Source organism: Megalops cyprinoides, chromosome 18, assembly GCF_013368585.1.
Source record: "Megalops cyprinoides isolate fMegCyp1 chromosome 18, fMegCyp1.pri, whole genome shotgun sequence".
In the NCBI taxonomy this organism is placed as follows: Eukaryota; Metazoa; Chordata; class Actinopteri; order Elopiformes; family Megalopidae; genus Megalops; species Megalops cyprinoides.
In genome coordinates, this window is record NC_050600.1 from 16,173,048 (window position 1) to 16,196,299 (window position 23,252).

A 23,252-nucleotide genomic window follows, 5' to 3' on the forward strand; every position below is an offset into this window, starting at 1 on the left:
GGTGTTTGATATTACAAACTACACCCAATGATTTCATGGAAATGGCTCTAACTCCATTTTGACAGTGGCACAGAGGCTTGCAGTGCAAAACAAGCAGAAGTCAGTGTGTGGTTGTTTTAAATGTGCTGTTCCTTTCTGGTCTGGTGCTCTGATTGGAGAGACAATAGAACAAAGTGACCGAGCCAAAATGTCCAGTCATGTTGCTCCTGGAAGTGTAATCTGGCAATAGTGGCATATGCACACCTGAACATTGGAGAGTAAATGCACATTAACTCCTTTGACATTACCAGTTGAAAATAGGAATTTTCTAAAATAATTCCTTTGAACCTTTAAATGACTGCTGTATTTACTTTTTTAGAAGTGTCTTCAGGAGGAAACGTCCTGAATTACAATGATTTTTTTTGTCTGTACTCGTGTAAGAAAATGTCTTCGTATGAAAATGTACAGGTCTGCTTTGTACACGCTAGTACTGCTGTTTAACAGTGTAGCCATTGAGGCGATGCATTATTTATCTGATATTGTAAAAGGTAATTGCCGCACATTTCATGACATGCTTTTGGAAATTCTCCATCTCCGAATGCTGGGACAATGCTCCAAGCTGTGTTATGAGACGAGTCAATTTGGTGATTCTGTCACTGTGGAAAGGCAGGAGTGAGAGAGTGCTGCACCAGGCCTCCCCCCACCAGTGCACCCCCACACCACCTCCTTCTGCACTGAACTACAGCACGCTACACTACAACATCCAAAGAGAGGATCATACAGGTGATGTCACAGTGCTATACTCTGCTGTATTGGAGAGGAAAAAAGCTTTCTTGCTTCACTGGCCACAACACACAGAAAGCTCACCAGAGTTGACACTCTGACTGTACAGCTTGTACTGATCTCATGAGCATCTAGGGTAGACATATGACTGGCTCTCTCAAACCACAGACTTCAATAACAGACAGTGACTTCATAGTAATTTCCTCCTTGGCTGGGTTCGCTTTAAATCAACATTACAAAGCAACACTTAAACAGGACACTACTGTTATTATCAAAAAGGGTTTTAATAATCAAATATTGGAATTATATCAACTGATCAGAATTCTTAAAAAATATTTTAAAACAATTATATATTAACAGACCACCCAAACATACTGTGATGTTAACAAATCATGACCAGAAAGACTTGAAATTAGTCAGCAAATTCATTTCTATAGCATTTGATAAACAAATACTAAGTAAAAAATTACATCTCATATATTATGCCATGAATAGCACAAAGAGCTACTTTGAAAATAGACTCCAAATGAGTGACACAAGTATAAAACTATATTACTTGTATGCATCAATATAATAAATGTAAAACAATAACAGTAATTACTGACTTAGCCCTGAGACCAGCTTAAGCATCATAATTATTGCCGTATTATACACTTTTTGTCCAGATCTCTGCATGCTCTTGCATATGCTGGGTTCACATGTGCGTGCTTGGTTCTTAAATTTAAACAGGCCAACAGCTTACACTTACAGGACAGTGAAGAACAAGTGATGTGTCCTCATAGTAAACATCTGGATGCCTACACGTTGTCATTACTGTGTGCAGTTGTACAGTACCTGAGAGTTAATTTCAGCAAAAACAGAGTGGTTGCAAACAGAACAGAAGAGACACCTGTAAAAGCATAGCAGTCAGAGGCCTCCTGAATGAGAGGAAGGCCTGGTCAGTCAAAGGCACCTGCACTGACCAGACACAGTGACCCCTCCCCACATTGAAACCATTGATCCCAGTTCTACACCACTAAGCATAGTGGGGACTTTCGTGCGTGTGTGTGTGTGTGTATGTATGTGTGTGTGTGTGTGTGCAAGTATGCAGTGTCCCAGGCCCAGCTACAGACACGTCACACATACTGCTGGGATTTCTGGGGGGTAGCAGCCGAGGCCAAGTTCTTGGCCTTCTCCGTGGCGGCCATCGCGGTCTCTTTGGCCTTCTCAGAGGCGTCCTTCGCCGTGTCCTTTCGGAGCCACTGTAGCGCGTCTCCTGGAGGGGGACACAAAAGGACAAAAAGAGTCTGTCAAAGTCATCCTGCGCATTTCTAAAAGTCTTTAAGTGTTACGTACAAACATTAAAATGCTCAAAATCATACATTGTGAAGGATCACATCAATTTTTTGCCACTATTGGTATTGGTAATGTGTGATATTTGTCGACAAAGCCAGCAGCCTGCTTCATGGTAACAGTTATGCTGAAATTAAGGTGATGTGGGAAGCCATGACATTCGAGTGACAATTTGGGTGTAAGGTTCCTTCACAGAGCTGTGGGGATGTGGTTTTTGTGTCAGAGCCACGTGACTGCAAGCTACTTGATGCAAGGTTCTGTTTCTGTTATCAACACATTACGTTAAGATTCTGTTTCCAAACAGAAGAACCACGTTTAAAAACACTTCATTTTCCAGAGCGCTGTTACATGCAACGTGATGGGATATACAGTAAGTAACTAGAGGCAATTTCATATTGCTTCATTGCAATTCTGACAGCACAGCAGCTAAGAAGCAATATACCTACCAATAGCCAGTCCTGAAAATGATGTTTCTTCTTCATGAATGTGTTAGTAGATTGCAAAGATTCAGACTGCTACATGCAATGTAATGTGACACAGCTAGCTAACTTATCTCTGTGCAAGGGTTGTTTCTTCCGTATAGATTCACGTATGTTTGCATTTTACAACATACTTGCAGCGCGCAGTACTTGTTATACAGTGTATCATTGCTGGGTGCTCCTAGTCCTGAAGAGCCTCTGCCCTGCAGGTGTCAGAAAAGACCTTTCATCCAGTTTAACTGGTTTCCAACCAGAAACTCAGGTTTCCGTCTATTCGATGACCCTGGAAGCTCCAGCACTGTGTATGCTCCTGTGGTCCTAGGTCTCCACACTTAAGCACAGCCTTAAGCACCAAACTGCAGCATGTGACGATGCAAAATAAGCCAAGCCTTTGTGCATCATCAAACTTGACAATAAATCTACCTGCTTCAACTGCACGCACTCTGGAAACATGAAGTCCTTAAATCAAAACAAAGGTGGGAACTTCCAACAAACATCATCTGACCAAAAGGTCATTTCCAACCAACAATGAAGAAGTATAAATATTACCAGCAGGGGAAATAAATACATATAGTAAATATCACCATTTCTTTCCCTTAGAAATGCAAATGTTCTTCATGTGACACCAAAGCACTAGCCTCCTCCTTAGTGGACAGCAATTCTACATAACTTTGTGGAGTTTATGCTACTGAAGTGAAATGTCTTTGTAACAGAGAGTTACAAAAATGATGGCATTGTGCTGTTATGCAGTATGTTGTCATCTAAAACGGCCCATAAGCGTTTTTACAAGGTTATTTATGTCCACACTCAACGCTCTGAAGACCCAATCAAAAGACCTAGCTGAAAACTCAAACACTGTTTTAAAGTACCATAACAAATATCTACACTAAAGTGAAGTTGTGGTAATAGTTGCTGTCCCTCCTTTCTTTTTATTGCAATTCACTCCTGTGCCCTGAGGTGCACATAAAGGCAGGGGAAAGCCAGTTATTTTATAAATTCTCAACCAGGACACAAAGGAGTTTCCTATGATCTCAGTAGTTCACTATGCTGACTGGCTAACAACAGAACTCCTGTCTGTAATGCATTAACGCTAGCCACCTAACCATATTCTGTTGAAGAGTAACACTGCATAGCTCATTAGAAAACAACTTAACTAGACAGAATCTTGTTATTATTAAATAGTTACTAATGTCATTTTATAACACCAGGCCTTTGTTAGGCAGCCAGCAGTACAGCTAGCTAAATAGTTTGCCAGACAGCTGATTAGAGTTCACCACTGAACAATAATAAGCTAGACAGCCAGTGTTACCTAGCTACTTTGCCAGTTCAGTGCTTTCAGTGTTAGGATACTAATTCTGGGTATTTGTCTCACAAGATATTATTTGTGGGACTAGTGTTTTAGACCATTTGGGACTAGTGTTTTAGACCATGTTTTCGGCTGCATACTGTATTTAAAAAATTAAGTTCTGCAAACAGATTTGCCATCCAGCACAGAAACCACATCCATTTCTGTGAAGATACACAACCCGAACAACCGTATAAATTCACTGGAATACAGGTTGACAAGTTATAGAATCGCTGGCTGTATTTACTGTTTGTGTGTTTGATGTCCGGCCCCCCAAGCTGGAAGGATTCTAGAAGCTCTGCCGTGCGATAAAGGTAGTTAGGCATGCATGTGACTTCCCTGTGGCAGATGCATGGCATACTTACCGCTACTGAAATGCAAAGGCTGAGTCCTGCGCTACAGTGTGAGTGCAGGAAACAGAATTACACACAAAACACTCTTTAACAGACTCGCATGCCCAAAGTGGAGGCAGCATTTACAGCATTAGTGTCACAAAACCGCTCTCTCACGACACTGTTATCCCTCACAAGTAGATACACAATCATGCTGCATAGGAACCTGTGCTACCACTCAAAACCCCAAAGCAGAGGGAGACTGAGACTGCTGAACAAGGAAGGTGAAAGTGATTGTTTGATATACAGTGGCTTCGAGTACAATCACCAAGAAAGACATTTATGCATTTATGTATTTATATTATTGTTTTAGTTGTATTTACACCCGTTTTGTCCAAATACAACTACTCCCACTGGCTTGTAACATACAGTACCAGTTGGCTAATGCTTATACAGCTTGTAGTTTCATGCTTTAATTATTAACAGCTTGTAATACCAATTTACCTAGAGAGCCTCATAAAATGATATATACATGACTGCTTGTGAAGGCAGATTACTGTCCATAACCAACCATAAGGTCCCCCTCCCTATCCAGTTCTCCCCGTCTCCCAAGGTGCAGAAAGAGCACTCTATCCATTCAGCAACATCAGTAGCCAAAGTTACATACCATGCAGGTTGGACAGTGCATATTCCAGGCCCTTCATGGCTTTCACCTGGTTACTCTTGAATCGGGCAAGCCCAAACTCCTAGGGAGGGCAGAGAGCAAGGTTCTTAAAAGTGGTTCAATGTGAAGATTGGATATTGGCACACATCCATCAGCAGTCTCTGGAACAAACAGGCAACCCCACAGCACAAGACTGGGGAACATACTGCCCTCTCTACTTTTCCCATTTTAAAGATTTGTGTTACTGTCTTTTGACATTCCCTCCTTCTTGACTTCTGCTCTACCTTTAGCATTACTTATAGTCCTATGTACCATATGAACCAAAAAATAGTTAATATAAGCTCACTGGGTAAGGCCTCTCTAGGTTAATTAAAAAGCTGCACACAGATTATGGAAGGATAGATAATTTTCAGATAACCATGAAAAATTAAGGCTGTACTTTTAGGAAGTCCCCTCAAAATGAAACCAGAAGCTTCATACTAAATAGTGTTGTTATAACAGTACATATTTTTAAATCATTCACTTGTAAATAATGCATTTTACCAATATACTAGTTATTCTGCATTGCATGACTATAAACAAGCTCCATTCCCAATTTGCTGAGGCCGTAGAACCGATTATGGACAGTTGCATGAGTCCCTACCTGAATTGGTCTGGAGAATCCAAACACCCCTGAGGAGATCCATGCCTCTCGCCTCAGCCAGGTCCAGCTAGGCTGGTCCCGGTTCTCTTGGAATACACAGCGCTCCTCCACCGTCTGCAGAATCAAAGTCATTCTTCTGTACCAATAAGCATCTCTCTTTCCTGCTCCCTCTGTCAGACAACACAGCAATTTATATCTATCAACAGACACGGTTAGCCTTCTCAGTCTGGCCCTGGCCTAAGTCTACTGGCCCATTTGGTGAAGATGAGGATTTAGTGAATATGTGAAAGGTGGAAAATATAATAGCAGCAAGTCATCTAGAACATGACAATGTGGGCCCTGAAATGACAATGCACCTTCTCAAAGCACACTATTGATTGACTGGACTCAAGAGTTTACGCGCTCACACCTCCTGTGAAAGCATGCAGTTACACACAAAAGCCTTTTAATCCTTCTTAGCTCTGGCCAATCTACGCAGTCTTTCTGACATCCGTTACGTAACATTTGTCTTCAGTTTTGTTTTGCTCCCTCAATCATAAAGCAGAACTTTGAGGCTAGGAGACTTTTCTGGCAGACCGCAGCCGATGTAGGCCAGCTTGCAGAGTGTGGCGATCTGCAGAATCACCAAGATTTCATCTGCCACGTTGGAACAGTGCAGCACAGTTTAATTCTTAGAAAACTACCTCATGACAGGAATCAAGGCCACTGATTGACTGCACATGACCTTAATGCCTAGCCAAAAGGGGACAGCTGGGTGGAGGGAGGAATGAATTTAAGTGCTATACAGAGGTCAAGTTTCTGGGAAAGGCACAGGTCTAACACAGGACATGTAAGGCAATTTAAGATTCCTGCTCACTTCCCTGTATTAACCACAACCATGTCACCATTTGTGGTTTATAACTATCAATTATTCAAACACAATTACACAGAAATCTGACCAGTCGACAAATGTTTCATCCAGATGTCCATAAGAAAACTTTTGTTTCCTTCTATACCCCATTTCTGTACTTTTCTTTGACTGTGGCTGCTCAATGTATTTGTACCAGTTGCGTCATGTGTTTTGATTTTGAAGGAATCTGTGTCTTTTTATGTAGGTACATCACAGTGTGTGCAACTTTCCACATGACTGTGGGAATGTGAGTGTAATGTCTGAGTATGCATGGGTGTGAGAACCTGGAACCTCACCATCAGCGTGGTGTGGTTGAGGTTCCAGGTGAAGGTCATCATGCTCCTGTTGGTGGGGTCGACGATGGAGTCCTCCACGATGTAAACGGAGCGCGAGAGGTTTGCGGGGAAGATCCTCTCGGCCCAGCGGGGCAGACGGTTAGTCTTGGTCAGAAGGCGCCTGGAGAAGAGCCGGTGGTCCGCCGTCACCTCGCGGAAAACCACGTCCTCTGTGAGAACGTGGGTGCTGAGAGACACACAGACACAGCCAAGTGACCATTACTTAGCTATACTGACACCACCTAAGGTGGGGATGAGCAAAAACATAGCACTCACATTGTCCTTCTACACCTATGAAGCATTACACACTGACCAACATCACAGTATGATTTCATTCTCTCATTACTAACCTCACTAAAATCACTTACAGCCTACGGGATGAAAAAGTGAAAAGAAATCTGGCTGTTTCCAAGTGGAAATCCTTACTAGCCATTTGCAAACAAAGCTTAGAATAAAGCTTTAATAAGCATCACCAGTTCACTTCAATGCTCTTTGCTGTGGGATTCTAAGTTGTAATTTGCATGTTAATATTAAAAAAAAACTGTCACAACGTACCAATCCAACTTTTCCACAACTGCTACTTTTGAACTCAGCTTCCACAAAATGAAGGAATGCAATGACAACAGTCATATTAAATATCTCCAAGTCATTAAGACATGCAATTCATGCCAGCAACTGGCAACATTTATGCCTACCAGTTATCTTGCTTCATTTTTCTTTGCTTTCTTTCATTAAGTGTGAAACAACATACAAGCATGAGATTCTAAGAGGTGGCATTACCTGAAAGGGTTTGGGTACCTCTGCCAGAACGCAGAGAAAACATGGTCCCAAGTACTCTTGATGTCAGCCTCATTTACAAAATACTTCACCATTGTGGAACTCTGCAACAACAAGAGATCAGGACTGATGGTTATTTGACAATACACAGTGAAAGGGTGTTTTTCAGAGACTGCCTCCTCCCACAAGCCCCGTTAATCAGGCAGAGATAAAGCGGATGTTGAGGTCAATTATCTTATCTTCTTTATTCTGCTATACAGTTACACTCGGGGCCCCTTTCTGCTTAACTGGGAGAAAGGGCAATAAAATACCAACCTACCCAAGAAGGTGCAAATGTAGCAGTGTCATGGTCAGACAGATAAAAAGGTCGCATTTACTGTTATTTTTTACACATTCTTTCCCCGCTGTAGTTAATGGCTTACCAAAAGCGTCCACTGTTGCAGGTGAATTCACCACAAACTGTGCTCGCCAGCGGGCAGGGAACACAGGTTCTCTGGGGGTTGCACTGTTTAGCTGCTGCAACCTCCGTTCTGTCCTGGACGTGACAGTTGAGTTCGTTGTTTACACCCTTTCTTTAGGTTGTTTGTGTCGTCATTCATAAAAGGACATTACAGGTCTCTCTTCAATGCCATCTTCATTATTCCGTGACTGCTGACCCGAAACTGCGCGGACAATTCGGCCTCACGTGTATGAAGGGGAATTTTAATCATGTTGCTCAGCACCAAACATAATTCCTAAACACGAGTGAGAGAATTAGCTAAGGTTAGCAAACAACCTGCGGAGTTTACAACGGATGGATTTGTAACACAGCTAACAACTAAGCTTGCAATACTTTCCGTAAAACAGCTAACTAGTCTAGCAATCTACGATAATCTGTTAGCTAACTACGGATAGCAAATAGTCAGCAGCTATGTAAGATCTCGGTACCTAGTGTAACTACTACTAATTATACAGCTTGCTACTGGGATCGTCATTTCAGTAAGCTACAAAAAGGCCTTGCTACCAGACCAGCCAGCTAAAAGCTAAAGGTGCTAAAGCTAACGTTAGCTATGATAAATATTGCAATGATCATTATCAAACCAGCAAATCAAATTAACGATATTAAGACAGATAACTGACCTGTCGAATCTCTTATGTTCCTTACTTTGCCAGCAATGTCATGTTTCTTAAATCCCTCATATTCCTTATTCTATATTTCCTTCCCATTTTCCTACTCCTCGTGACCATTGCCAACGGCATACTGGAGACTAAGTGTAGGGTTGCCAGATCTGCATTAAAAGCCTCTATCGCATTACCGTCTATTCGACATCGACACAAACAGCTTTCATTTTATAAAAACGTCTGGTTTTTTCACGCGTACGATGTATTCATCTTCATCAAGTCGTTAGAAACCAATAATTGGTCTGTCATTAAAATGATTTATATCTTCAGTTTGACAGTTTATTAGGCGAATCCCCCATTGAAAAACATTCTCCTGTCAAGTAACCTAAGAATCCATTTCGCTTCATCAACCATAAACTGGGTGAAGGGGGATTTTATCCAACCTGACAACACGGACTGATCTTATAAGCAGGTGGAGTCTTCGCTTTTCGCTGATTTATTTGCGTATATTAGCCACATTTTCAGAAGCACACTTTCTCTTCACTTCACACACAAGCACAAGGCGCACCCAGATCTGATTTGCGGAAATATCCGCGTGATAGTCCTTAGTCAATCAGTAATGAATGCATGTGGTTTGTGAAGAAAAAGCCGATGTTTTCTGAGTTAGGTGTCAAAATCGATTAAGAAACAATTAAGAAGTTAAATTACCATATGGGCAAATTTTAAATTTGCACTCCATTCGCTCATATCAGGTAGTTTAGAGAAAACAGGAAATTGTTGGGTAATTTACAATTTGGTTATTAATGTAGTCAGTTATGAGGCAAAGTCATACAAACAACAGGTACAGGTATATGAAAACGAAATCTTTGTTGTCAATGTATAAACGTCTTCATAACCCAAAATTAGATCATTTGGGAAATGAAGGACCTTTTCTGGATTTGTTTCCTTGAGAAGTCAAAGCTGAAATAATGAATAATCTGACTAATGATGAATTCATCGCAAAATATGCCATATCAACAAATATCAATCAAGCAGTCAATTAATCAATCAATTGTGGTAAGCCTCGTATAAAAATGGGTAATAAGTGTACACCACAGAGAAGTTGGATATTTTGGATTTTCAATTTTTGAAACCACAAACGGACAAAGATGGTGGGATCGAGAGATTTGTAATGTGGATTCATATTTATGTATAGGAAGAGGCGATCTACATGCTTTGCTGCCTGTTTTAAACTTTGTTGTTGAGACCATAAGGTCCAAGCAGAATTATAAATAATAATGATCTCACTCAGATATGAAAGTGTTGGACAATTTAGAGCTTCTTAGGCAAGGAACAGAATTTTGAAGCCTGCTTCATAGGCCTACTAAATGAGAGGCCAGTGAAGAGATGCTAGGATGGATGATCTGTGTCTGATTTTGTAATTATGGCTGTATTCTAGACTAATTAGACGGTGGACCAAATGCAGTGTACTGATAAAGTTAGAAATCCATACAATAATCCACTTGTTAGCAGACAAAGGCATGCATATTTCTCCTGTATCTTTGAGATAAGACATGTCTTAAAGGCTGTGATGACCTGATGAAAAACCTCATATATGTAATTAAGAGATGTTTCCGGAGACATCAAGCTTTTGAGGTGAAAATAAATAAATAAATAAATAAATAAATAAATAAATAATAATCCACATTTGGCGCATAATGAACCCCACAAGCCGTAAAAGCATAATTTGTCTTTTATTATTAGTAACATAATATTTGTAGTCATTCCAGTTCCTCATGCCATTAAGGCAAGCTATTAGTCTCTCCACTAGCACAGCTTTCTCTGGCTTTGTGGAGACATTAATTTGCATATCGTGTATGCCAGTGGAAATGGACACGGCATATTTCACAATTCCCCAGTACCATGTAAAAGGAGGATACAGTTCTATCTGGTGGGATCAGATAAGTTTGTTGACAGCCTTTAGCCTGTAGTTATAAATATAATACAGACAATAATCAGTTTCAAATTGTTTGAAACTTTTCCTCAGTTACCGCTTGAATTTGGGCAAACTGCATGTTTTCTTTTCATCTGACCACACAATATATTACTGTATTGAATGAAACATGTAAATCATTGCAATATTTGTAAAATAAAGAGCGTCCCTTAACAAGATTATAGTGTAGTTATTCTATGCATTATCATAATAATAATAATGATACTGATGACAGAATAATGATAAAGACAACAGGTTTAGAGAAATCCTAGCAGCTGGACGGATTATCAGCAGACAGCACCTAAATTATATTATTCCAAAGAAATACGTGGAAAGTATAAAAGGCAAAACGATAATACCATAACGATAATAATAAAAGCTGTAATTAAATGAAAAAAAAAATCGTGCGAACAATTCAGGATGCCATTGAAATGTTTATTAATATTATTGTTTGCTGCCCTTAAGATTTAACGATGAATATTCACTCGTTTGTGGATTACGTAGACGTATCGTCATTCAGGAGCAGCACACATTGATTAGCAACTCCTCATTATCGTTTTGCTCTTAGGTGGTTCCAGCACCAGGCTGGCTCGCTCTCCAATGTGTAGAGCAGTTTGAAGGTATCGCCCGCTAGACTGGGGCACTGAGGTATCGAACTGCTTGGTATTTTTTCGGAGTACTGGAACATGTATTCCTGGAGAAGTTATGGACTGACGTCTTTGGTAAGAAAATTCAATTACCTAAACACATGCACACGTCAAATACCATATGCATGTAGATAGTGTAGGAGTATAGTTGTATAATTTTGTGACATTTTGATTGACGCAAATAAATAAGCTTATGGTTCATTTGTTCAGATGCTTTTTTTAAGCACAACAACAGGGTGGCATGATTTAGACAACAGCGAGTACGACTGCTGGCCGTTAGAAAAACCTGACGAGCAGAATATGATAGAGTGTGGAGGTAAGTTTTATGAGGGTTATTATTTGTCTCTTTTCAACATTCGACCGTTTAAACAAGATTTTAGCAGTTATGTTCGTGTACCATGTATTTGCATTATTTTCACTTGCTGAGAAGGATATAATATTTTATAGAAATATTATACTTTTTTTTTTTTTTTTTTTACTAAATAAACAACGAGTCAGCTTCTGCAAAAGATGATATATTCCTTGAAAACCCAAACCCACTTCATACGCAGCCATTGATTGTAAAATACTAGCTATATGAACTTACGAATGACTGAAGTTCTTTTATTTTCATTTTCTCATATATTTAATTTTATTAGTTTTCCCTACCCCATAATAACATTTGTACGCTAGATGGCACTGGTGTACATAAAGCCCACCGTGCTTCAAAACAAACGAGCACTTTACCCTACAGTATGCTTTATCGAAGACTGAACTATTCTTTAAAAAGTAAGGGTCTGGCTCATATAGAATTCATGCTTTATGCTTAATACTTCCACGTGGCATTCTTAGTGTTTGGTAAAGTGCTGCCATTGTTTGTCTTATGTCCCTTACTTTTAGCAGCCATACATAATTGTACAGTATTTTGCAGTCTTTTGAAATCTTTCTGTCTCCTTGACGAGGTCTGGAGATGGCCTGGGTGCACAGGCCTCCAGAGAAGGTCATCAGCGGGGAGGAGTTCAGTGTCACCTACTCTGTCACTGCCTCAGACGACTTCTACCAGTGGGCTGTGGACAACACCATCTTCACTCACAGGTGCAGCTTCAGCTCAGATTTACTCTTAAAACCAACCTTACCACTATCTGCTTACTGACTTGTGAAGATGGAGCCAAAGGAATGATAGTGTAAATGTTTTCAAGGAAGTTACTTGCTGTATAGAATTAGTACACGGGTACCTTACATTGTGATGTGTGTACTTACTACATTCTATGTTAGATATGTGCAGTGCTAAGACCATCTTTAAAGCTGGGAGTCTCTCTTCGCAGTCCGAAGTGGGTTGTTTATGCTGTTATCTATACAGATAATGCCTCGGCCTTTTCCAGGTGTTTGCATTGCTTATTGTGTAGTCCTAAATCAGTGGCAATGACTTAAGTTGTGTGTTCCTCCAGCTCTGTGAGTGATGCGGCAGCGGCCAAACGCTTCTGCGAAGAGCACGAGTGTCCCCAGAACTGGAAGGACGCGGATGGAGAGAACTGCTGCATTCACCACGCCAACATCCACTCCTGCCCCATGGGCTACATGGTAGCGCACTTCCACTCAGGCTCCATCTCAAAGGCTTTTCACTCAACACACTGCTCCCCTTTGTGGCTCTGATGCCCTCTTTCATCCTGTATCATGCTTTCCTCCACAGGTGAAAGAGAGGATCTGTGGGCCCTGGATCCCTGACGACGGCAGGATTTTCACTCACACCATCTCCACCGCAGGCAAAATGACTCAGACCAACTGGACTGCCAAGGTTCGAGCAGCTGTGTGACTGATGAGCTTGCGCTCTTGTGAGAGCTCTCAACTAATTAAGCGTGACAAGGCCAGATGTGCAAGATCATGACTAATGAAGCTGCTCTTCTCAGGTGGTGCTTTTCCACGTGGGTGTCACTTCACTCATTGCTCACATCCGAGTTGGGAAAATGCAAGTTGCATTGGAGGCAAAGAGCACTGTCCTGCCGGCCATAGGTACCAAAACATACATTGTAATACCTCTCACCTCTCACACAAGATCCCAGTATTGACCCACCATTTATGGCTGAGCAGGACCCTATTAACCCTATGGAACATTCTTACAGAGTTCTCTTATATGGAACTGTCATATAGAGATTGTGTGATGATGCTGTATCTCTTGACAATATGTGGACATTAGGTATGTGATGATTGTGTATCTGTCATAGAGGTTAGCTGTGCCATGAATGATGTTGCATATCTTTCTGTGTCTAGAGTGTCTACATTAGGCATGCGATAATGCAGTGTTCAGGTGAACATGTAGAGGTTGGGTGTGTGATAATGGTGTATCTCTGTCAGTGTGTGGAGATGGGCTGTGTGATGAGGATGAAATGTGCTCCACCTGTCCTGCTGACTGTGGCGAGTGTCCCATGACTGCTAGTATCAAAGTGGCCATCAGTCTTCCTATTTCTATAGTCTTCGTCAGCTTCATAATCATAACAGTGGTGAGTACTTCACAGATGCACATACATACATATACATACAAAACCATTTTGTACGTACTTTTGCAAGCATGCATTCTTGAAAGCATACATGAGTTTGCAGGCGTACATTTGCACAAAGGCATGCATTTTTCCAAATCCTTTTAAGTGTCTTTTTTAGATATGTTTATCTTTTATTAGCCGTATCATCATTATTCCAGTGTTGAATGCGTGTAAACATGAAATGCAAATACTTGTATTTATTGTAAATACATGGTTTTATTGTAAATAAATTTTCTTCTTCATTTGCAGTGGTTTCGGTATCAGAAGCAAAAATTCTTTTGGGATGAAAGCTGGATCATCGACTTTAGTCAGATAAAGCAAGGTATTTTCCCTTAATTAGATTTTCTGAAGCAGCTGTATTTTGATGTAGAACAGAAAAGGTTGTGCTCTTTGAAAGGGATTTTGAGGATTCCCAGTCAGCCCACACAAAAACAGCCTCTTGAAAATCTGTAACGCTCGGTTATCAGAGGAGCACTCTCCCAGTCTGAGACTCGGAACAGCTCTTTTCCATTTTACATGGAGACAATGATTATCCATCTTCAGTCTGATTAGGTGCCCGAGTCCTGAATCCAAAATTCAGGACTAATTGAACTCCTCCACATTTTGTTTACACGTGTCTTGATTGCCTGGCCATTCTTGTTAAGAAATGATGCCAGTGATTACATTTATACCTTCTTTAATCTATGATTAATTGAGATGCCATTGTACAAGGGAAGAATACTGATACAGCTACAAAGCTGTAATCAATCTGATGCCTTGTTTATCATGTATCCATACATGAAACCAAAAATACAATAAACCTAAATGAAATGAAACCAAAATAAACCTAAACCTAAACAGAGTCATGAAGTCTTCATCATGGTTTGTTGTCAGTTGGTAATAACTGCTTTGATGCTATTGTCCCTGACAGATCAGATGGCGCGAACCACCATGGGCAGCATCATGAGTGTCCCCAACGGCAACAGTGACTCCAACGCTAGCTGCGTGACAGCGCTTAGCTCCTGCACTGGTGCTGTCAACACCTCCCGTAGGCAGCTCTTCACCCACACCGGCATCTAGTGAGTACTCCTGCAGACCGCCACAGTCACAGATCCTGTAGGGGGCACACTTTTTCAATCAGGTTTATTATGGGAAAATTCTGCATTAACAAACAGATGTATTGTTCCATGTAGCGATGGGCGCACGGTTGCCATTAAGAAAATTAAGACGAAGACTTTTTCCCTCACAAAAACAATCCGGAGGGAAGTAAAGCAAGTGAGGTAAGAATGTTTCTTGAGGCGCCTGGAAAAATTTATCATCTTTGTCTATGGCAGTGAGTAGTTTCATTGTTCATTCAATGTTCAATGTTGTATATTGACATTAACTACTTCCTTCATTTTTCAACGGAATGTATTCAGAGAGCTGGACCATCCCAACCTGTGTAAGTTTTTCGGTGGGTGCGTGGAAGTGCCGAACGTGGCCATCATCACTGAGTACTGTCCCAAGGGCAGCCTGAATGATGTCCTTCTCAATGAGGAGATTCCGCTCAACTGGGGCTTCAGGCATGATGTTACATTATATTCATTTAACATGGTTGAAAAGGATGTTTGAAAACAGTTTCAGGTTGCTCTTGATATATTGGTCTTTACAGTTTGTTTGCCATATACTGAGAGGTTCATATTTCACCTGGTTCCAGGTTCTCCTTTGCCACTGACATTGCCAGAGGGATGTCATATCTTCACCAGCACAGGATTTGCCACGGGAGGCTAAAATCGGTCAACTGTGTCATTGACGATCGCTGGGTATGCAAGATCACAGGTAAGCCACAGTGAGTTCAGGCTTAGCATTCCCTCCCAAGTGCACTTCGGATGCCCACCGAAGGGAGTTAGTATTTGAAATGGATTCTAGATGGAATCGGTAGCAGGACAGTGTGCTAACACTTTCAACAGTTGTGTTTTCGTTCATTTCAAATGTCTTGAAGGGAATATTAAAATCAAATCAATTTCATGAGAGGCATTCTGATATTCACATTTTGGCCGTACCTCAAACAGGGTCTTACAAAGAGAACAGCTGCCCTAGCACCCTTTTAATTAAGATCAAAATTTTGTGAAAAACGAAAACATGTCCATATTAGATGGTTTTATATGTCAGCCAGCTTGCGTGTCAACCTGTGTTCATTAAAAAAGCGGTTAACTTAGCTGGAAGCAATTTCAAATAAAAATACAATCCAGGCCAGAGACCTTTCAAGATAAATAGGCCTGTTTTGAATAATTTAAGAATGTAAGCAACTGAATGACTTCCTTATATTAGCAAGTAATTTTGCCTTTCCGTTTTTCTTCGTGGATGTGCCAACCAACCCAATGTCCTTTAGCTACCTTCTCCATCCTACTTTTGTACTGTTTCTGTCTGGTCATCCTCTTTATATTGCTTTCTAACGTTATCTTCTGGAGAGTGATGTCTTTGCTGTAAGGAAGTCTGTTTTAGCATATTCTTTTCATTTTTCATGACTTAACAGTCCTCTACACTAGCAACCATAAATTTCACAAACCGAAGTGTGCAGGTTTGTTTGCACCGTTGCTTGTAATTATTTTCTGTTAGAAAGACTCTCCTCTTTTTTTGTCTCTGCAGATTACTGCCTGCCAACATACAGGAAGGAAGACTCACCTGAGATCCCCAGCACCTACCAGCAGAGGCTTAAAGAGGTGTACACACCTCCCGAGGCCCAGGGCTCTGACATGGAGCCCACACTGCCAGGGGACGTGTTCAGGTAATCCTGCCTTCTGGAGATAAATTCACTGTTCTGTGCTGCTTCGATGCAAACTGTATGTGGTAATACCAGGAAGACATAGTGATTTACATTATGATCATCATCAGTTTAATTTCAAAGCTAGAAAGCATGTAATTATCTTGAGCTAAATGTAGTTAGTGTGAATAGAGATGGTTTACTATGTGTTGAAGTCATTGCAACATTTTCTTGCAGTTACTCAATTATATTACTGGAAATAGCCACTAGAAGCGACCCCGTCCCAGTAAGTTCAATCTTGTGAACAGTTTGTGTACAGGAGAACCTCATAGCACCCGCTTTTGTCATGTGGCTGTCACCATGTCATCATTTTGGTGTTCTTGCAGAAAGGATTAAAGCTGTCCAGACTTCCTTGCAGCAGTACATTTTTAGCAGATGGATCAGAATCACCTCCAAGACATTTCTTCCATAATTGTCATCGTCCATCGGTCACGGTCATATTGAAGTTGAAAGAACATAAAAACGCTCATTCTCTGCAGAGGAAGACTTACATGCCAGGATTTCTTCTTCCCATGCCGTCTTGTTTATATCTGTTCTGCAGGTAGAAGACAGCTCCTTGGAATGTGCCTGGTGCCCCCCTCTCCCAGAGCTGATCTCTGGGAAGGCGGAAAACACGTGCCCCTGCCCCTCTGAGTATGTGGAGGTAGGAGGATGAACCAGTGGAAAACCACTTTTAAACCAGCAGAGAGGGGAGAAATATTGCCTGTCAGCATAAGGCGGCTGTGTAGCATCGTAGTAATGAGCAGAGCTTGTAACCAAAAGGTTGCTGGTTCAGTTCCCTGTTGGGACACCGCTGCTGTACTTAACCCTGAATTGCCTCAGTAAATATCCAGCTGTATAAATGGATCACATGTAAATGAATAAATAGCTTGTAACCTTTGTAAGTCATTCTGGATGATGGTGTCTGCTAAAATACCAGTAATGTAATGTAAACTTTGGTTAGAGGAGGTACTCCGAGGGTCTGATTTGTCTTCCGCTTGTCTCATAGCTCATCAGAAGATGCAGGTCCCACAACCCCACCCACCGGCCCACCTTTGAACAGATCAGGAAGTTTGTTCACAGAATCAACCCTCACAAAGTCAGCCCGGTGGATATGATGATGAATCTGGTGTGTACAAAAGCAAAAATCTGTCTGGAACTCTTGAAGGTGTTCAACAGAAGGATATATCCCTGAGGTCTACTGTACAGTGTTAAGATCACCAGAGGGATGTCATACCTTCTCACTTTTATGGTATTTCACGTCTTACAGATGGAGAAGTACAGCAAGCACTTGGAGGTTCTGGTTGCAGAGAGGACACAGGACCTGATGCACGAGAAGCAGAAGACTGACCGGCTCTTATACAGTAGGTGACTAATGGGACAGTTTCATTTTCTTGGGCTAGATGCTCAGCGTCTCATTTAGAGAGGCTGCACGTTGTTCTGAAGGATAAACGAGGACTCCTGTTGCCAAGCAGTAAAGACATCTTAATCCATTTTCAAAACACAATAGCAAGATTTTATTTTGGCATGGATCCCCCTAAGGCTATAGAGTGTGTTACCTTAAAGGTTCTCTTGATTTCATTGAGTCGATGGGTAAATATATTTGTGCTTTACTTGGAATTGCTTAGATCACTCCATGACACTATTTTTTTCAGGTATGCTGCCCAAGCAAGTTGCTGATGACCTCAGACAAGGAAAGCCCTCACAAGCCCAAAGCTATGTGAGTGCCACAGTATTTTTCAGGTAAGCCAAAGAGGGGGTGCTTTTCTCCCTGTGAGCAGATCTATGTGACATAATCTGTGACTTTTGTGTGCATTCTAGTCTTTTGTGGGAACAAATTTCAGCTGCTCCCTTTTTTTCTCTCTCACAGTGATATTGTGGGTTTCACTCAGCTGTCAAGCACCAGCACACCGTATCAAGTTGTGGATTTCTTAAACAAACTATATACAACTTTTGATGAAATCATTGACAATTATGATGTTTACAAAGTAGAGACTATTGGAGATGCATGTAAGTGCATGGTTTTTCTGATTCTATGGTGGAGTGTACCTTCTATATCTCCAACCCTTGTCATTTAGATGCTTGATCTTACTACTGCTGTGCAAAGTGACAATATAAGCATTATCACAGCAGTAAATATTGATACATCTGCAAAGTAGGACACATGGATATATTAAAGATACATTTTGATTTCTGTTTAACATTTAGCATTCTGTTTAACATTTTCATATTCAAATATTCATATTAGAATCATATGTATTCATATCATGTCAATGTTTATGAGGCATGCCAATTTAATCAACAGCCATTGCTCTTAAGTACCATAACTGGCCCATTTGAAAAGATTTATTTGTACTGTAGGCACATTATGATTTTTATTTCCATGAAGAATTGTATGTACATAGTAAACTGTGTAAACTCACTGGGTGAATATATGTTGCAGACATGGTTGTCTCAGGTGTTCCGAAGGAAAATGGTATTTTGCATGCCTCTGAAATAGCCAGCATGGCCTTGGACCTGGTTGCTGTCTGTAAGACCTTTAGAATCCCCCACAAGCCCAGTACTTTGCTTCAGATCAGAGCAGGCATCCATTCAGGTAAGGGAAGGATTTTCCATCCGACACAAAGGTGTTATCTTTACCTGCTTGTACAATATAGAGACTAGAATTCTTAAGGGGAAAGTCAGGGGGTGTGTCTGTGCTTGGTTTCAGGTCCTGTTGTTGCAGGTGTGGTTGGTACTAAAATGCCCAGGTACTGTTTGTTTGGTGACACAGTGAACACCGCTTCAAGGATGGAATCTACCAGTGAAGGTAGAGCTGCATCTCGTCTCTCATGCAAACGTGCTTCATGGAGCAGGGCACTACACCTTAACTTTGAGGAATATGTATGAATGTGTCACAGTCCAAATGAGGAATCATAATGTAGAAAAACAAGACTATAACATTGGCTTGTGGGAAACTGAAGGAAAATGTGAAAGTTAGGAACTGTCAGAATGGGCTCTTTCTGTGGAAGTGTGAGAGTACCTCACTCTCACACAGCATAACCAGAAGATCCTTCATCTGGAGATACCCTGAAATGAAAGATATTTTATATAGAAGTTAAAAATCCTTCAATAAAAAAGTTTTAATCAATCAAGTTAGATCAATTAAAGAGGGAGATTATATTGTATTGGACCTCTGTTGTAAGTCGCTTTGGATAAAAGCGTCTGCCAAATGAATAAATGTAATGTAATGTAATGATTAATGTTTGGATCTGTTTTTCTCTTTAGCTCTGAAGATTCAGTGCAGCTCAAGTGCTTACTATCTTCTGGAGGAGATTGGTGGCTATGTGTTAAACTGTCGGGGCATGCTGCAAGTTAAGGTTGGTATCGCCATTTCATATGCATATGCAAAGATATAGAAGGAATTTGGGAAATAAGTCATTTTCTTAAAATTACTTTCAGACGTTCTGTACCTGTGCCTCATAGGGAACTTTATATGTGTCCACCACATTAATGGATTAATGAACAGTGTCATATTTGAAATTCATGTAGTAACTGTTGCAAAGTCACAGTTAGCAGTGTCATAATGTTGCCCTGTGCCCCTGTGTCTGAAAATTCTCATCACAGGGCAAAGGCGACATGGTCACCTACTGGTTAGAAGGAAAGCAGGCCGTGCCAGTTGTTAAGGACCATGGTAAGAAACCTCCACCCATGCCGGAAAATGAGAAGGACCACTACACCTCCATCCCAGGGTTTCTGAATACTGATCAACTCATAGATCCAGTGTGACTCAAACACAGACAGGAGCCATTAAACTATTCTTGCTTTCATGTTGTACTTTCCCTTAAAATGTCAGATTCATTTACATGATAACAGATGTGAAAGAGCTCACCTGACAAGAATGTTCCATACGTCCAGTCAAACATTTTTAGAGGTAGATTTGTTAAGCTGCTCTGTTAGTATGGTCCAGATTTTATCTCAAAACCTAATATTTAGCTCTTGTTATATACCATTTAAAACCCACAGAACTGAAAACAGTACATTTTGGAACATGCTGTATACTGTGCTTTACAGTACTGTGTATTATTATACTGCAAATGGCGTCTCTATAATTTTGTTGGTGTTTTATTTGTCTACTTCAGCTGCCTCTTATATTGTTTCACGTTTGCACTTGTGCTCATTCCAAAAATAAATAACTGATGTCAAACTATTTAATTTTCCTTCCACATTTGGTCCTGAATTAAATATGGATTCCCTCCACCAACCTGAGTAACAGTTAGAGCTGATGCTTTGTTTAAGATGTCTCTTGAAATTCCAAAATGTTGATGCCTATGTATGAATTTCTTTCCAAAAAAAAAATTAAATTAAAACCATTTTTGGCTACTTTGAAGAAACAAAAATATACGATTAATTTGTTTCCCCCCTTTTTGGTGATCACTGTATAATTGCATTTGTGTTATTTCATAGTTTTGATGTCTTTACTATTGTTACAAAAATGTGGAAAATAGTAATAATAAAGGAAAATCCTTCTATGAGCAGGTGTGTCCAAACGTTTGACTGGTACATGTGTTTACCAAAACTAGTTTGAAAAAATAATTTGGGAGGCTCTCCTCACATACAAACATAAGTTCGAACATGGTTGTAACAAAGCACCAACATTGCAGATTACATTGCTGATTACATCTTATTTCAAAAATCGGCTGAAATGGTGACAGAAAAATCCAGAGATGCCAAAAAGCATATTATTAGGGAACAGCTTCAGGATACTGGAACAGCCCTGAATCCAGCACAGATGTGCATTAATAATAATTAGGTGAATGTGCAAATGTAGACGTGCAGGCGGTGAGCGCTTTCAAGCTTTTAAAGGCTTGTTTCAGAAGAGATCTTTGTCTGAATCATTATTGCATTGGGAAATCTTTTTGTGTTTAAAGTAATTCAGTTCAATTCATTCTAATGACCAGTTTCAACATAAACAGTTAATGAAATTGCTTTCTCTCTAAGTCTCCTACAACGATTTCTTATGAAATGGTATAAAAGATAACATTTGCTTTTAAATCAAGTACTTTTCCAAAGATATCTTTCAGGGAGTTATTTTATAACAACACAGGTAGTTTATTACAGATAAATCAAAATTATGATATGTTCCATACAGGTCAAATTTTCATCCATAGATTTAATGAACATCACTATTAATAGTAGCGGTACTGTTAATATCAATACAGCTACAGTACATATCTTTGTGCATTTACACATCACACAGCTAATAAATGTTGTTAGTTACTCCATCCACAAGAGTTTTAATGCTTCTGAAACCAATGAAAAATGTGTTGTAAGGAATGGAAAAATGTACACTTAAAATGTTGATGAAAATCAACTGCAACATTGTTGCAGCTATAGTAAAAAGAAGCCTTTCTCTTAATTGGATAAAATCCCACAATTATTAGATTATGACTTTTTATATGTAGTTATCCTCCTTTAATAAGGAAAACATAAACACAGTAATAGTAGCTCCATTAAATAAAACAGTAGTTTGTAGTTATTTACAATCCAATGATATAATTTAGAGGTGAAATATAATAGTAAGCATACTGGCATTGTATAAATTGCCTTGCATATGCTATTATTACCATTCCTCGGTCCTGTTCACACAACAAAATGACTTTTGCAGCCAATCATCAACAGATGTTCAAAGACAGGTAGGCTAATATACCTTGCCACTGACAGAGTTCTTTGGAGCAAACATGAGTGTGGCGGTCAGACTACGGTCTCGTTGCCCCAGCTGAAGTCCCGGGGGTTGATGTAGCAGCAGTATGTGCTATAGGGGGTGCTGTCCCTGCGGGAGTAGACCACAATGCTGTCCCGTGGCATGTACACCACCGAGCTGCGGGCGGCTGTGTAGGCCACGCTGTCCCGAGGGGAGCACAGCCTGTCGAACACGCAGTAGTTGGAGACGTCCCGGGTGGCCATGAAGGTGCTGGCGGGGTAGCAGGCCCGCAAGTATCGCAGCACCTCGTCCTGCTCTATGCTGCGAATCAGGTGGCTGGATTCCCCCACCGTGGTGGTGGTGGACACAGAATCCTCCCCGGACCGCGCCCGCCTGTCCCACCGCGCCTCCTCCAGCTCCTCGCAGACGACTGTGTCCCAGGGCTCCTGTGCGCGTCTCCTCGTTCTGGGCTTCCTTTGCCTCCTGGCGCATCTGCACTTGCATGGGCATTTGGTGAAGCCTTTGGTTTTTTTGGCCAGGATGAGGGCGACCACGCCCGGCAAGCAAATGGCCGGCCCGAGGGCGATGAGGGGGATGTCGCCCAGCGTCTCGCCCTTTGTGCCTGACACGGTGAACATGAAGCCGAAGACCAGGAAGATACAGCATAGGGCCACCACTATTCCCGTGCGAGGGTTAATATGGTCCGGCCGCATCGTGTTTACACCCGGACCAGCTGTCTGCTTTCAGTTAGCACGTCTCCACTAGCAGTGGCTTTCCAGTGTAACCCCTTCAAGTCGTCTTCGATATATCACATGTGCACAGCAAGCATGAAGCAAAATTGAAGCTTCAAAGAGTTTGGCCATATACATATGGCTTATTTTTTATTCAGTGTTGTGTTATGGCAAGAGCTTGATCGTTCGTCACATAACTATCACTTCAGAAAGAAAGCTTCAGTCAGAAAACTGCACATTTGTAGTCTCCTCGGTGCACTGTGGCTTCCTTGTTTCAGTCAAA

General features: G+C 40.9%; 3 protein-coding genes across 3 annotated transcripts; 1 reads left to right on the forward strand and 2 right to left on the reverse strand.

Moving 5' to 3' along the window:
- Positions 1–1,340: 1,340 nt before the first annotated feature.
- On the reverse strand, positions 1,341–8,789 carry prelid1b (PRELI domain containing 1b). Its single transcript, XM_036551970.1, has 7 exons — positions 8,678–8,789; positions 7,981–8,292; positions 7,562–7,662; positions 6,743–6,968; positions 5,558–5,671; positions 4,918–4,996; positions 1,341–2,017 (listed from the first exon to the last, which is right to left on the reverse strand). Exons 3-7 carry the CDS (start codon positions 7,651–7,653, stop codon positions 1,878–1,880), a joined length of 651 nt encoding a protein of 216 aa, XP_036407863.1. The 5' UTR covers positions 7,654–7,662; positions 7,981–8,292; positions 8,678–8,789; the 3' UTR covers positions 1,341–1,877.
- A 2,510-nt stretch (positions 8,790–11,299) lies between these two features.
- On the forward strand, positions 11,300–20,323 carry LOC118793630 (atrial natriuretic peptide receptor 1-like). Its single transcript, XM_036551857.1, has 23 exons — positions 11,300–11,353; positions 11,489–11,594; positions 12,220–12,352; positions 12,706–12,838; positions 12,948–13,052; positions 13,165–13,267; positions 13,610–13,755; positions 14,044–14,116; positions 14,705–14,852; positions 14,967–15,053; positions 15,192–15,335; positions 15,470–15,591; positions 16,402–16,540; positions 16,754–16,802; positions 17,118–17,219; positions 17,565–17,684; positions 17,826–17,919; positions 18,211–18,298; positions 18,426–18,565; positions 18,999–19,151; positions 19,266–19,364; positions 19,823–19,914; positions 20,162–20,323. The coding sequence occupies exons 1-23, from the start codon at positions 11,318–11,320 to the stop codon at positions 20,321–20,323; spliced, it is 2,574 nt and encodes an 857-aa protein (XP_036407750.1). The 5' UTR covers positions 11,300–11,317.
- A 1,965-nt stretch (positions 20,324–22,288) lies between these two features.
- Positions 22,289–22,951, reverse strand: LOC118793631 (transmembrane protein 215-like). Its single transcript, XM_036551858.1, has one exon. The coding sequence runs from the start codon at positions 22,949–22,951 to the stop codon at positions 22,289–22,291; it is 663 nt and encodes a 220-aa protein (XP_036407751.1).
- Positions 22,952–23,252: the final 301 nt, after the last annotated feature.

Bases quoted from the DNA above. Each gene is read 5' to 3' on its own strand.
- prelid1b (XM_036551970.1), bottom strand. From the start codon at position 7,653: ATGGTGAAGTATTTTGTAAATGAGGCTGACATCAAGAGTACTTGGGAC. The intron at 4,997-5,557 runs GTAGGGACTCAT...TGCCCTCCCTAG, and splicing joins GATTCTCCAGACCAATTCAG to GAGTTTGGGCTTGCCCGATT. The intron at 2,018-4,917 runs GTATGTAACTTT...GTCCCCCTCCAG, and splicing joins TGCACTGTCCAACCTGCATG to GAGACGCGCTACAGTGGCTC.
- LOC118793630 (XM_036551857.1), top strand. From the start codon at position 11,318: ATGTATTCCTGGAGAAGTTATGGACTGACGTCTTTG. The intron at 11,354-11,488 runs GTAAGAAAATTC...TCATTTGTTCAG, and splicing joins GTTATGGACTGACGTCTTTG to ATGCTTTTTTTAAGCACAAC. The intron at 19,365-19,822 runs GTAGAGCTGCAT...TTTTCTCTTTAG, and splicing joins GATGGAATCTACCAGTGAAG to CTCTGAAGATTCAGTGCAGC.
- LOC118793631 (XM_036551858.1), bottom strand. From the start codon at position 22,951: ATGCGGCCGGACCATATTAACCCTCGCACGGGAATAGTGGTGGCCCTA.